This window comes from Littorina saxatilis, linkage group LG16 (assembly GCF_037325665.1).
Source record: "Littorina saxatilis isolate snail1 linkage group LG16, US_GU_Lsax_2.0, whole genome shotgun sequence".
NCBI classification, from domain to species: Eukaryota; Metazoa; Mollusca; class Gastropoda; order Littorinimorpha; family Littorinidae; genus Littorina; species Littorina saxatilis.
The window spans coordinates 14,479,328-14,494,327 of NC_090260.1; the positions used below are offsets into that span (position 1 = coordinate 14,479,328).

Sequence of the window (15,000 nt, forward strand, 5' to 3'; positions counted from 1 at the left end):
AAAAAGTGTTCGAGACAATCTGCAAAATTAATTCTTTAAAAATTGCTGGCTCTTTACGTAGGGCACCTAGGATGTTCCCGTTTGGTGAGCGTTCAAATGGAAGGGTGTTTGTACTGTGTGTAAAAGCCTGACAGTATCTGTGATGGTTTATGGGAGGCTTACTGTCCGGGCGTGAATTCCGGTATTCATAACGGCCGTCCAGCACCAAAACGAGGCGCCATTGCTGTTGAGGCCAAGTCCATGAAAATAAATTCTTTGAAAATGTCTCACGCTCGACAGAAAGCAGCCAGGATGTTCCCGTTCGGTGAGCGTTCAAATGGAAGTATGCTTGTATTATATGTAGACGCTCGGGGAGGTCTGTGATGGTTTACGGGAGGCTTACTGTGCCTTTAAACACCCTTCTGGGTCCACACGGACCCACGACCACCGGCGAAGGTTAAACAAAGTTAAACGATAGTGCCTCTTTAACCCACAAAACCAGGTTTTTTTCCAAATCCAATACCGAACTCTGATGACAATATTGAATGTATGTGATCCATCACTTATTACTATAGTGCCGGCAATCACTTTCATCTCTGCTCACAAAATAAAATAAAAAGTACAATTCTATCACACAACGAACTAATTAAGTAGGTATATTGACGACAAATTAAATGAACGGGATATTTCATTGCAAGCTAAAACAGTATATAAAAAGCTAACCAACAGTGCGCGCTGGGAACGAGCTTCACTCCTACCAGAGGAGACGGACCCGACCAAGTCGGGAGAACCTGACAGCCACATCGCTCAACACTCTGCTCCGTCGGACGAGGTCATTTAGACTTCCGGCTGGTAAGTGTCAAAGTGGTTCTCTTCTCTTTTTTTAGTTTTTTTTAGTTCATGAATTGTTTTCTGCGATGTTTTCTACACCAGATTGGCTTGGGTCAGCATTTTCAGAAACTTTATACATTTGTTTGCTTTAGCAATTTCTGTTGAAAACAGGTCAAATGCTTATTAGGAGTAAAATTTGTCTTTACATCCAAAGATTTCATTCTCCTATAGAACCGCAAGGAAAGGAACATCATAGACATCTAAACTCGTGCCAAAAATTAAGCAACAATAATATTAAATCTGAAAGGCGATATTAAAACATTCTTCACAATTTATTGAACATCTACCCTACTGGTCATAAAAAAGTACAAACATACATTTAACTGTAGTAGATCTTTGTGATGCGGCAAGTTATATTAAAACCAAGTATATTGCCAGAAAGGCAATTCATTCCCCTACTTTATTAAATAAAGGTTTCAATTTTCATAAATAAGTGTTAATGCAGAGTACCGGAGACATATGACACCCCCCAAAATCAAATTCGCAAAAGCAAATTTGCAGACACTGAAATACACAACAAACAAAAAAAGCAAGAGTTTATTACTATTATTTTTTTTTCTCTCCTTTTCTCTTCTCTCTTTCTCTTTCTTTTTCTCTTTTTTTTCTTTTTTTAGGAGATCAGACATTGTTAATCACACATGTGCGTGCGTTTTTTTAATTTTTTTATATCTATTATTTTGATTTTAAAACCAAAAGAAAAAAGTCTTTGATCTCAACTTGAAGAACAACTTTGTTTCTACCCATTCAATATTAGTTGGTTCAGCTGTTGTGCCTAGCAGTGTTGTTTTGCCATTTTGAAGAATACAGGTGTCAGCCTCGTCAGAAGCCGTAACAGGCCTGTGTTTGCGTCATTCCTTGTTGGCTATGTGGGTCAAAACCCTGTTATTTTGTAATGGCTCATTGTATTGCTTTTAAATTTGACATGAGTATTGATAACACAATTTCCAAAAAGTGTGTAAAATATCATAGCGTTTTGATGAGTTTGTTGGACTAACTGGGACTTTTTAGAAAAGTTTTATTAAATTTTATTCCCCCCTCTGCTTCTTTACCTCTGTAAACTTGAAGGGGTAGTTATTTTTCGATAATTGTTAGGAAACGCTACCGTTGCTGAGCTTTGGTTCAGTTTTGTGTGTTGCATGTAGTTGACTTATTTGTACTTTGTGGGAAAGTACCGATATTATATTTTGTAAACACAATATTTATGCTTGGACGAGAATGCAGGTGAACTTTCTAGTCCTGTCAAAACAAGTTGTTTATCATGCTGTTTTAGCCGTGAGTTCGTGGCGTTCGTTCGGATTAAGTGTGTCGGCGCTTTTGATGTACGTCATAAGAGAATGTCGCTAGTTTAGTCCATGCACGGCTCGTATAATGTAGTTGTATCGTGTTCGGTCTGGAATATTCTCGAGATTGAGTATTTACTATATATGCCAGCGCGATTTGAATGTTAAAAAAGCTTCTACTTTGAGTTCTGCTAGATGTGCAGTTGTATGTATTGAATGCTGAATAAATCCTCGAACTCAATTTGACGAGTTGTTTTCTGTTGCTGCGAAGACGGGCGACGTAGAATAAAAGAACACAACTATACGGCATTTGAGAACTTGTGGCAATCTCAAGTGTCGTGTAACAATTGGGGGCCAAGCCAAGGATCTACGTTTAACGCCAAGGGTTTTCCAGCAACAAGGACCAGTGTCAAGACAGTCACAGGAGGTAGCCATCAATCGGGTGTATCCTGAGGGATCAGTATTGAGACTACGGAACCGTGGATTTGGTGTGACTGGTGAAGAGTTTGGTAATCGCCGCAGCTCGGAACGGTGAGCGACGCCGGAGTGTATCGGGATTACAGAGGTTAGCTGCCGTTTGGACGAGACGGACTTCGTCGCGGAGCTAGTGCATTAATACTACGAAATACAACTGGGGTACGTCTCGTGTGCGTATCGTGAGCAGAGTGCGCCGTCACGTTAGACGAGGAGGGTGGCAGCCTGCGTCTACGAAGGTGAACAGCGACGAGAGAAGCATCGGAGGTGCAGTAGAGACTGTGTTCTTTTAGAAGACTACATTCGTCTACGTTCGTGGCTGTGAAAGAATACAGACGAACGCACCGGAAAAGACCAGAATGGCTGAGTTCTGGGCAAAAGGAATTGAACTGGGACTAAAAGGCAAGCAGCTGACGGAGTTCGTCGAGTCCCAGACACGACTGCTGGCGCAGCGTGAAGAAAGACAAGCGCAGCGTGAGCGTGAAGAAAGACAAGCGCAGCGTGAAGATAAAGAAAGACAAGCGCAGCGTGAAGAAAGAGAAAGAGAAGCACAGCGTGAAGAAAGGCAAATTGAGCTGAAACGCTTAGAGCTCCAGATAGAAATGGAGACGAAACGCTTAGAGCTTCAGACAGAAATGGTGCGTGTTCAAAGTGAGCACGAGGCACCACGCCAAAGAGATAACCAGCAGCAAATGTTACACAGGGCACCGAAACTTCCAGCATTCGCTGACGGGAAGGACCAGATCGACTGCTACCTTGCAAGATTCGAGAGGTTCGCTGAGAGTGCTAGATGGCAGCGCGACGACTGGGCGATTCAACTCAGCGCACATTTGACTGGGGCAGCACTTGAGGTCTACACTAGACTCTCAAACGATGACGCCAGAGACTATGATGTACTGAAGGAAGCTCTGTTGCGTTGCTACAACTTCACTGAAAGGGGCTACCGTCAACGCTTCCGCGAATGCCAGCCATTGTCTGGAGAGACACCGAGCCAGTTTGTGGAGCGCCTGTCGTCATACCTGCAGAAGTGGGTGGAGTTATCAGGTGAAGAGCAGTCATACGAGAGTCTGCGGGACTTGATCGTGAAGGAGCAGTTCCTTAATGCCTGCCCGAAGGACCTGGCGACCCGCTTGGAAGAGCAAAAACTGCGGGGTTTGAAGGACATTACTGATGCTGCTGAGCGTTATCTCATTGCTCATGGAAGGACCCTGGGGACGTCAAAGTCATCGAAACCTTTCCAGAAGAGCGGGAACCAGGCAAACCAACCTGCCAAGGGACAAACTGAGTCCGCACCATCATCCAATGAAGGGCAGAACATAACGTGTTTCCTTTGCAATGCCAAGGGCCACCGAGTCGCCAACTGTCCCCAAAAGAAAAATAACGGACACGTCAATGACAAAGCGCAAGAACATCGACGGAGATATTACGACAACAAGAGGCAAACGAGTGGCTCGAACCAACAAGTATGTGCGAGCAGCGTCATACTTCCAAGGGCTGCCGAGCAAGTGGCTACACCATCGGACGTGGAAGGATGTATATCTGATGGCCAGCTTCTACTCGCCAATGGCAAGTCAATCTCTGTCGTCGCCAGCGCAGCTGTGTCAGTGTCGAACATGCCCGTGTCGAAGGGATTTGTTTAGAAGCAGGAAGTGACTGTTCTCAGAGATTCGGGCTGCAATGGGGTCATCGTCAAAGAGGATCTGGTGCCAACAGAGAAGTTCACTGGTGATTTCAAGTGGACGCTCATGGCTGACAGCAAATGCGTGAAGGCACCAGTGGTAAAAATCCAGATCGATACTCCATACTTCACCGGAGAAGTTGAGGCCGTCTGCCTGAAGAAGCCCTTGTACGATCTACTAATTGGGAACATTGGGGGTGCGAGACGTCCTGATGACCCTGATGTCGAATGGAGAATGGGCGCAGCTCAGCCTGCTGTTGAGGAGGAAGACCCACTGCCATTCGCGAATGAAGATATCAGCGAACTGTTACGAGATGACAGAGCAACTGTGCATCGCCGCGACCAGCCGCAGGTTGTAAGTGCTGTGACGACCAGAGCCCAGGCGAAGAAGGACAAAACAACTACGCCACTCAGGGTCACCAACAGTTCTGCGACTGCTGTCGTGGACAGGGATCGGCTGATTCAGCTACAGGAAGCTGATTTGACCTTGACAAAGTACAGGAGTCGTCCTGTCAAGGAGATGACCAAGGGCGAAGGCACTGTGCACTTTGAAGTAAAGGCCAAGATCCTGTACAGAGTGTTCCAGCACCCGAGAGTCAACGGTGGGAAGCCATTACGTCAAGTTCTGGTGCCTCAACCACTTAGGCGCCAGGTGATGGAGGTGGCCCACGACTCTATTATGGGAGGTCACCTGGGTGTCAAGAAGACATCGGACAGAATCCAGGCTGCGTTTTACTGGCCAGGACTGCATGCAGATGTGACTCGATTCTGCCGATCGTGCGATATTTGCCAGAAAACCATACCTCGAGGAAGGGTCCCGAAAGTGCCGTTGCAGAAGATGCCTTTGATCGACCGACCTTTCAAGAGGGTGGCCATTGACCTCATCGGCGAGATCAAACCGCCAAGTGAAGCGGGTCATCGTTGGGTACTGACCCTGGTAGACTATGCAACCAGGTACCCAGAAGCAGTGCCTCTGAAGAAAATTGACACCGAGACTGTTGCCGAGGCACTTGTGGACATTTTCAGCAGAATTGGGGTTCCTGAAGAGATCCTCACAGACCTGGGGACACAGTTTGTCTCTGAATGCATGGAAGAGGTCAACAGGCTGCTGAGCATTCGTCACTTGACTACGACACCTTATCACCCGATGTGCAATGGGCTGGTCGAAAAATTCAATGCGACGCTGAAGTCCACGCTGAAGAAACTATGCAGTGAGCAGCCAAGGCAGTGGCATCGCTACGTCAACGCCTTGCTATTTGCATACAGGGAGGTGCCACAAGAGTCCACTGGATTCTCCCCGTTCGAGCTGATGTACGGGCGGACCGTGAGAGGCCCGATGCAGATACTAAAGGAATTGTGGACGAAAGATGTGGACACACCTGAAGTGAAGAACAGTTACCAGTACGTGTTCGAGTTGCGAGAGAAACTGGAGGAGACTCTCGAGATTGCGAGAGAAAACTTGAGAAAGTCTCAGGATAGCGGCAAGCACTACTACGACCGCAAAGCCGTAAACAGGAAGTTTACACCAGGTAACAAAGTGCTGATACTGCTCCCCACTGATCATAACAAACTACTGATGCAGTGGAAAGGCCCATACGAGGTTGAGGCCGTGGTAGGGATCAACGACTACAAGGTGAATGTCGGCAAGAAGTCCAAGATCTACCACGCTAACCTCCTGAAACTGTATGTGGAGAGACATCCGGAAGCAGTACAGGTCGCAGCAATTGTGGAAGAACCAGCCGAACTAGACGAGTTCGACGGTGAGGAACTACTGGAGTTGGGAGACCTCCACAAGAAAGAGGGAGTGGATGACGTCAAGCTAGGACCTGACCTGACAGAAGATCAGCAGAAGGAGCTGCATGATTTTATGGGCGACTTCACCCATAGGTTCTCTGATGTTCCAGGCTCTACGTCCTTGGTTGAACATGAAGTCCACCTCACATCTGACGTTCCTGTTCGGTCAAAATCATACCCTATCCCGTTTCAGGCTCGGGAATCCTTGAAGAAGGACATCGACAATATGTTGAAGATGGGGGTCATCCGTGAGTCATCATCCCCTTACTCATCTCCCGTTGTTGTTGTCAAGAAGAAAGACGGTACAAACAGGGTATGCATTGACTTTAGGAAAGTCAATAAGATCACCGTGTTTGACCCTGAACCAATGCCGACGGCAACTGATCTATTCCGACAGTTAACCGGCAGTAAGATCTTCTCAAAGATCGATCTCAGCAAGGGATATTGGCAAATTCCTGTGCGCGAAGAGGACATACCAAAGACCGCCTTTGCAACTCCAGACGGAACGTATGAGTGCCTGCGGATGCCTTTTGGCATGGTGAACAGTGGTGCTACCCTTACGAGGGGAATGCGAAAAATGCTCAAAGGAATGAAGAATGTTGTGTACTACTGGGATGATCTGTTAGTCCACACGGAGACCTTTGCGGAGCATCTGGAGACTTTGAGGGAACTGTTTTCCCGCCTGACAAAAGCCAATCTGACCGTGAGACCCAGCAAGTGCATTTTGGGGACCGACAACGTTGACTTCATAGGTCATTCACTGAAAGAAGGTCAAAAGGGGCTTTTGTTGGAAAACGTCACCAAGATCCTCAATGCGCCACGTCCTGAAACCAAGAAGCAGGTGCGATCCTTCCTTGGATTGGCTGGGTACTACAGAGAGTTCATTCCAAACTTCGCCGCCATAACGGCGCCTTTGTCGGACATGACCCGAAAAGGATGCCCCAACCGAATACTCTGGGGACCAGCTCAGGAGAAGGCATACCAGACCGTGCGAGACCTGATGTCACGAGACCCGGTGCTACGCCTTCCTGATACTGCCAAAGAGTTCATCTTGCGTACAGACGCATCGGACGAAGGGATCGGCGCCATGCTGATGCAAGAGCATGGAGGTAAACCGTTTCCGGTCAGCTATGCCAGCAAGAAGCTGTCAGGAGCCGAGAAGAACTACTCGACCATGGAGAAAGAGTGTTTAGCCATAGTATGGGGAATCAAGAAATTTGAACTCTACCTCCAAGGGGTGAAATTCGTGCTTCAGACTGATCACAAACCCCTCACCTACCTGAACTCTGCAAAGTTTGTGAATAATCGTATCATGAGGTGGGTGATGTACTTGCAGAACTTTGATATGCGAGTGGAATCGATCAAAGGTTCAGACAATGTTGGAGCAGATTTTCTCAGCCGAGTATGTGAGTAAAACTGTGTTCATTCTCCAACAGACTAATGTACATACCTGGATTTCAATCTGTTATGTATACATAATATGTGTACAAGTAGCGTTTCAATGATTGAAAGAAATTAGGTAAATTTCTTCTGGTGTTGGGGGTAATGTTAGGAAACGCTACCGTTGCTGAGCTTTGGTTCAGTTTTGTGTGTTGCATGTAGTTGACTTATTTGTACTTTGTGGGAAAGTACCGATATTATATTTTGTAAACACAATATTTATGCTTGGACGAGAATGCAGGTGAACTTTCTAGTCCTGTCAAAACAAGTTGTTTATCATGCTGTTTTAGCCGTGAGTTCGTGGCGTTCGTTCGGATTAAGTGTGTCGGCGCTTTTGATGTACGTCATAAGAGAATGTCGCTAGTTTAGTCCATGCACGGCTCGTATAATGTAGTTGTATCGTGTTCGGTCTGGAATATTCTCGAGATTGAGTATTTACTATATATGCCAGCGCGATTTGAATGTTAAAAAAGCTTCTACTTTGAGTTCTGCTAGATGTGCAGTTGTATGTATTGAATGCTGAATAAATCCTCGAACTCAATTTGACGAGTTGTTTTCTGTTGCTGCGAAGACGGGCGACGTAGAATAAAAGAACACAACTATACGGCATTTGAGAACTTGTGGCAATCTCAAGTGTCGTGTAACAATAATGACCCAGCAACCAAACAAATAACGACCCAGCAACAGCCTGAATCCTCGATAGTGCAATGGGTTGAGAAGTTGTTCTGTTTCGGTACTACTTTTTGCGACTGAAAAGTTCCGAACGCTCTAACGTACGAAGTATACGTCTCTGGAGCAAACAATACAAACATACCGCATTTAAATTAACAACTACAGGCCTGAACACATGAATCTTCATATAAAATCCATGAGTTCGGTTGTTTTTTGAATCTAGATTTGCCGTGCTCAAACGTTCATCACAAGCAATTTCCCGCAAGGCAAGTAACTCATACTTTGTCTAGCGACAAGAGTAGTTCCCCTTCTTTTCACTCAGTTTCTTCGACAACAGACTGCAATCCGACGGTCAGTTTTCAACAATATTTCATTTAATAAACAGATCACACGCAACTAAATGCACACATCTCATCAATTTAAACAACATAAAGCGGTTTCATACACTATTTTCCCCAGAAAACTGAACTTCATACAGTTTTTAACGTTGGAACACGGGTGCAAAAGTTCGTCTGCTAGTCACATTTGACGAAAGAACATTATCCTAAGCGATACCAAAACATATACAGAACACACAATATCTGCCTTTGCCGCCACAGCAGAATAACAGCATATCTGTGTACTTGATTTTAGTCCAAAATAGGAAAACTGACAAGAAGTGTTAACAGAATGGAATGATTTGCACGGAACTATACAACCGCGCATTAATCGATCGCCTGCGCAGGTTGACTGGTTGAGTGAATAGGATTCGATCAAACTTTCGCAAAAAAACTCCTCTTTTCTTTGAATAACTGAAGAAAGGAGGAATAAAGAGGTTACACACCTCGTCTCAGTGATTATAAAAAAAGCGAGCTTTTTCATGACCGCGAACTGAGACCATTATTTTTGATAATCACTGAGACTCGGCGTGTAACTTCTACGTAATAACTTTTTATAGTATTGTTGCCAAACTTTACCATTTAGCACACTTCAACACAAATGAATATTACAATTAGAGATTAATTTTGGTACACAAGCCACAAAGCGCTTGGGTGGTAGGGAAATGTGAACGTGAAACAACAATTACGAAAAACAGGTCTTCCAACATCAAAACCCAGTCTAGCGCAGCAGACTGAACTGGCACGTCACTCACAGCGATAATAAGCGTGCCATTATTTATTAATGAAGTCAATGTGTAAGGTTACAATGACTCAGTTCGGTAAAAAAAAAAAAGTCAACTTCGTAACATGGTTTCTTCTGGTACACAGCTCTGGAGAATGCACTTAGTATATGATTTATTTTGCAATGAACAAATTGTTTGTTCCATAGAAGCTCAGGGCAGATTTTTTGTTTTTCTTTCTTTTTTCAGAAAAATGTCTGTCGGGAAGCTGTTTTCGCTGACAGCTCTGCTGTGTGCAGTCCGCCATGTGCAACTTGTTCTTAGTGAGTAGTAGTGATTGTGGTGGCAGTAGAAGTGGTGGCAGAAGTAGTAGTGTCAGCAGCAACAGGGATGGTAGTGGAAGTAGTAGAAGTAGTAGTAGTAGTTCAGATTTTTGAATTGTACATGATTTATTTTGAGATGTGCATATATCGCATGGTATTGTCCATAAGGGGAGAATGTGTTGCTGTAAGTTTATTGTTACGTTATTGTTGAAGGGATGTATATGTATTTGATGTTTAAATAGCATGGTTTTTATTCATAGTGAATATGTAATGCGCGGAGAGCACAGTTTACTGTGGTTCACGCTATATAGCTTTCATTATTATTAGTAGTAGTTGTAGGTAGTAGTAGTAGTATAAGTAGTATTACTGATCGTGGCAGCAGTTGAACTGGTAGTAGTAATAACGTGGTGGTGGTAGTAGTAGTGGTGGTGGCAGTCGTAGTAGTGGTAGCAGTAGAATGAGTGGTGTAGGTGGTATTCATTGAGGTAGCAGTAGTAGTAGCGGTGGTGGTAGCATACACTAACGTGTATACTACTCACTCGTTTCATGCTGTGTCACATTCTGAAACATGCGTTTATTTATTTCTAAACAAATTCACTCTGTCAGATGAGGAAAAGGACTACTGCCATAAACAACTCATTACTGTCGATATTAAGATCTGAACACCCCAGCAACCATATTCAAACCTAAAATACATCTAAACCACAATGAAAATTCCGTGTCACTTGCGATACGTGGGTTATGGTAACATTATGATCTGACAAAGTGTGTTTAAGCGAGGAGCGATTCAGAGAAAACTACTAGACCATTCTCCTTCAAACTTTACATAAAAGTTCCTGAAATTAATATCCCCAGATGTTTGTTCTTCTGTAAATATCTTAGATGACGAAATATCAAGATTTTTGTAAAAAATGAGGCTGCACTGTCACACCCTCATTTTGTGTGTGTGTCAAATTGAATGATATTTTGGTCAAGCAATCTTCGACGATGCACGGACTATGGGATTGCATTTCAGCGTAGAACTTACCAATTAATTGATGAGCTTGTTGATTTCACATTCAGAAAATTCTAATCAAAAATAAAATTTTAGTAATCGATGCAAACATTATGTCATCTTGCTCGTTATCATTTTCTCAGTCCACAAACATATAAATTTGTCATCATTTGCACGAGTTTTCATTCACAAGCACCTGGGAAATAAATCTCATGTTCCCCAGGCAATAAATCGAGGTGGTGAATGGGTTTGAGCTTTCAGGTGAAACGTGGATTGTCAAAGTAAAAGCCAATCAGGCTGATTGTTTGATGTGTGGAACCATCGCGGCTTTGGATTTGTGTTTCCGAGGACAACGATTGTAAGCATTCACTCTCAAAGACCCAATCAATGTTGATAATGACCGCGGTGACTCATGGTCAATTTGCAACTTATCTCTGCAATCGCAAAATCCACAACGAAAAGTCAGAAACACTTAAAAAGAAAATAAATATGCTCAACACTTACTGAACTCACACGTAAGATTGCAGCTCTGTACATTTTCAGACTGGAAGAAAAGTGTCAACAAGCTACGTTTGACGTCACATACAAGGTTGACGTGTTATCTGGAGCTACTGTGACGATGTTTTGTGGCCCGGAGTTGGATTCTAAAAATTCGTCTCCCTGTGGGTTATTGTGCATTTTGTTGCACAACCAAAATGATGACAAAAACGATGTTTGGTGGCTTGTCGTCAGACCAGCATTTTGTTGTTGGTCCTCGGGGAGCATATCGCTTTTTGTCTCATATTTATTAACCGCGGCCTTCGGCCTTTGTCGATAAATATGAAACAAAAGACGATATGGTCCCCTTGGACCAACAAAAAAGCTGGTCTGTCAACAAGCCACCACACATCTTATAATGTTAGGTTTGGGTCATAAACAAGCTCTGAAAGTTAAAAAAAATAATGTCGCTGGTCATGTTCAAAGCCACCTTGCCTTGCGGAGGATGTATAAACAGCTTCTGGTTTACCTTTGTGTTCAAATAGGATGTATGCGGAACATAAATAACCAAATTTGGATGAGCTTAAAACTGCTGAATGTTTTACCTCTGAGTCCCCCCTTTTGTGACCAGCAGCAAAGAAGAACCTAATCAGCCGTACAGTATTTAAGAGAAAGACTGTGCTTTAAGGGGAAACTTCCACCTAGAGACGCGGGTCATTTTCCAAGTAAATATTTATTGATCAATGTAAAGTTTGTACAACAGGATCGCAAAACACTGTTCAGAAATGGACTTTGTTAGATTCAACCATGGATTGAATGTATGCAACAAATATTTATATAACAAATTAAACAAAATAATGTCCCAAAACCATCGTACACTGTTTCCCAAGTGTATGCTTAAAAAAATGTAGGTTAAAGTTCATATTTAAAAATCATGATTTTAAAGGTTAACCCTGTAGTGTGCTCTACAGATAACGTCCCACCTCACACCCAGGCTGATGTATCAACTATTTAGTATTTTAGACCACATTTTTACCTGCAATCTCTAAAACAGTACATGACAGCTTAAGTTCTGATAAAACAAGAAATTCATCCGAGGTAGGAAAAACACCCCCGTTGGTCAAAGGGAAATAACCATTCTCACTGCCACCAACTGAGAAGGTTATTTCCCTTTGACCATTAATATCTCCCTCTATAAGTCCTTGTAGAATCTTAATCCACCAATAACTCCCTAACCGTTTGTTTGACTGGTCCCAATTTTGGTAAGGACCGTCTCAGGAATGTATAGAACCTGTTCACCAAGTTTGGTGACGATCGGTCCGTTCATTCTTGAGATCTATATGCGAACACAAACAAACAAACACATGGAGCGAATCCTATACACACCCCTATACTGGGGGTGTAACAAAGCATAGGTACTGTTACCTCAAGTCTGTGTGCAAAATTAGGTAGAAAAACAAAAAGGTTATGATGGAAAAAAAACAGGCGCGTACGTGTCGCAATTATTGGCAAAGTATTGAACATGGCGGCCCAAGAATACAAAGTTGGCATACACACCTCACTCATTTTAATCCCTTATTGCAAGCAAACGGCGGATCACAGGTTTGCAATTCAAACTGCATTTGAAATATGAAGAAAGATTCAGCATTTTAAAGGTCACAATCACATTGAATCACCAAAAACATATACTTTTGTCCAAGTATGCAAATCATACAATATGGCGGCATAAACAGTCATTGTTGGTATACACCTCATTCATTTATATTGCTTATATCGCAAACACACGGTTAATGACAGGCTAACAATTCAAACTGCATTTGAAAGATACATGGTTCATCAGTCTAAATTTTATAATAACATTCGTTAACCAAACAAAATCGATGTTTGGTCTACATTTAGCTACTGTTTTCCTCTCGTGAATGGTAAACAGGACAAGCATGACACATGGATAATAGCAAGATCTAAATCAGCACTTTTCAGGACGTGTACGGGAACGTGTACGTGTAGCGTCATCAAATCTAGTTTGTACGTCACGCGTTTGCCAAGATCTGCAGTCTTGGTGGGAGCAAAACAACGTTTATCCTACATACCTGAGAGAGACACTCGCGAGATAATAATCGTTCAGATCACACGTGTGTATAACATGTAAATGAGGTCATGTCAAGCAAATCTGACAGTGACCTGTTTTTCCACTGCTTATGATGCCAAAGTCACCGAGACAAACGTCATTACAGAGAAAAAACCCATTGCGCTCGCTAATTACCCTCGATGAATTTTTAGAACTAACACGTCACGCCACACTTTCAGAGTGTTGTTTCTTTACTTTGACGTAATAGATTGCACGGGCTTTAGAAGAGATCGAGGTTCCAAAACAAGCGTCTTCAATTTAGCTGCCTCGGCTGCAGGACATGTTCAGTATAATACACGTAAGTACAGTATGTAGAATAAACAGAATACTACATGGCTTGCTGTGTCGTACCAGATTTACATTCGTTGCTTTTTCAAATAGTTAACAGCTCGCTTTCGCTCGCAGTTCAATATTTAAAAAAAAATCGTGTAAATCTGGTACGACACAACATTCTCTAGATGCCGTTTGGAACATTGGAGTGAGTCACGGTTGACGAAATATCTACACGTACACGTACAGGTCTTTGCTACACGTTCGACCATCTAGAACACAGTATTATTGTTGTGTCTCCAGGTACAACATGTGGGTCACAAGTCTACAACCAGACCACACACAGCTGCTGTGGAAACCAGGTCTACACCAAGGACACAGCGGAGCGTTGTTGCAACTCAGCTCTACTGTACAACCACACGAACCAAAGCTGCTGCGACGGCAATGTCGGACAAGGCGGAGTCGGTTATCTGTGCTGTGGTAACAAGCCCTACCGGTCCTACAATCATAAATGTTGCGACGGCGAGGTAGTGAGCGGAAGGGGGAGGACGGTCCGCTGCTGTGGAACCAAAGTTTACAACAGGACCACACACGAATGCTGTGACGGCACTGTACACCAGGTTGGAAAATCCTACGGTTGCTGTGGCAACCAGACCTACAGTTCCCTGACGCACGACTGCTGCAACGGACAGGTCGTCACAGGCGGTGAGGAATACTACTGTTGCGGGAACCAGACATACCACCACCAGACTCGGACATGCTGCAACGGTCACGTCGGGATGGGTGGTGGCAGGCGCGCCTGGGGTTGCTGTGGCAACCAGAGCTACAAGTACAGGACTCACGGCTGCTGCGGAGCGGAGACAAACACAATCTACAGCAAATGGGAATACACCTGCTGCAGAGGGAAGCTGCTGTCAGGGGGGATCAATCACGAGTGCTGCCGCAACGTGTCGTACAACACTCGGAAAGGGGTCTGCTGCAGAGGCCAGATCAAAGAAGGTGGACCAGACTCCAAGTGCTGTGGGGACAAAACCTACAATCAAAGAAATGAAAGCTGCTGCGGGGGCAAGGTTCAGCCGGGTGGATATGTCCCCAACCTCCACCTATGTTGTGGAGCCAAGGCGTATAATATCCACACACATGAATGCTGCGCTGGGAAAATCAGACCGGGTGGATCGTTCTTCCATAATTGCTGTGGCGACCAGTCCTACTACTCGATAACCGAGGGGTGTTGCAACGGAACACGGACGTACAACAGGTCGACCCACACTTGCTGTGGCGGGAAGCTCAAGGCCGGTGGCGGCTCTAACGTGTGTTGCGGGGATCGAGTCTACAACTACATCACGCACGGCTGCTGCGGGACTCGAACCTACAACAAAACGACCAGCAGCTGCTGCACAAGTAAAGTCGTGCCTGGAGGAACGAATCATGGCTGCTGCGGCAAGAAGGCGTACAGCTACAGCACCCACACCTGTTGCAACGGGAAAATTCTACCGGGAGG

At 44.2% G+C, this 15,000-nt stretch overlaps 1 protein-coding gene across 1 annotated transcript in view; it reads left to right on the top strand.

The window, feature by feature from the left end:
• The first annotated feature begins 682 nt into the window (after positions 1-682).
• The window catches only part of LOC138950469 (Kruppel-like factor 18), a 14,952-nt gene continuing 634 nt past the window's right edge, over positions 683-15,000 (top strand). The window contains exons 1-3 of the mRNA XM_070322199.1: positions 683-831; positions 9,557-9,630; positions 13,803-15,000. The exon at positions 13,803-15,000 is cut by the window's right edge and continues 634 nt beyond it. Of these exons, the coding sequence (XP_070178300.1) occupies positions 9,561-9,630; positions 13,803-15,000 (1,268 nt within the window). The 5' untranslated portion in view covers positions 683-831; positions 9,557-9,560. The remainder of the gene's footprint in view (positions 832-9,556; positions 9,631-13,802) is intronic.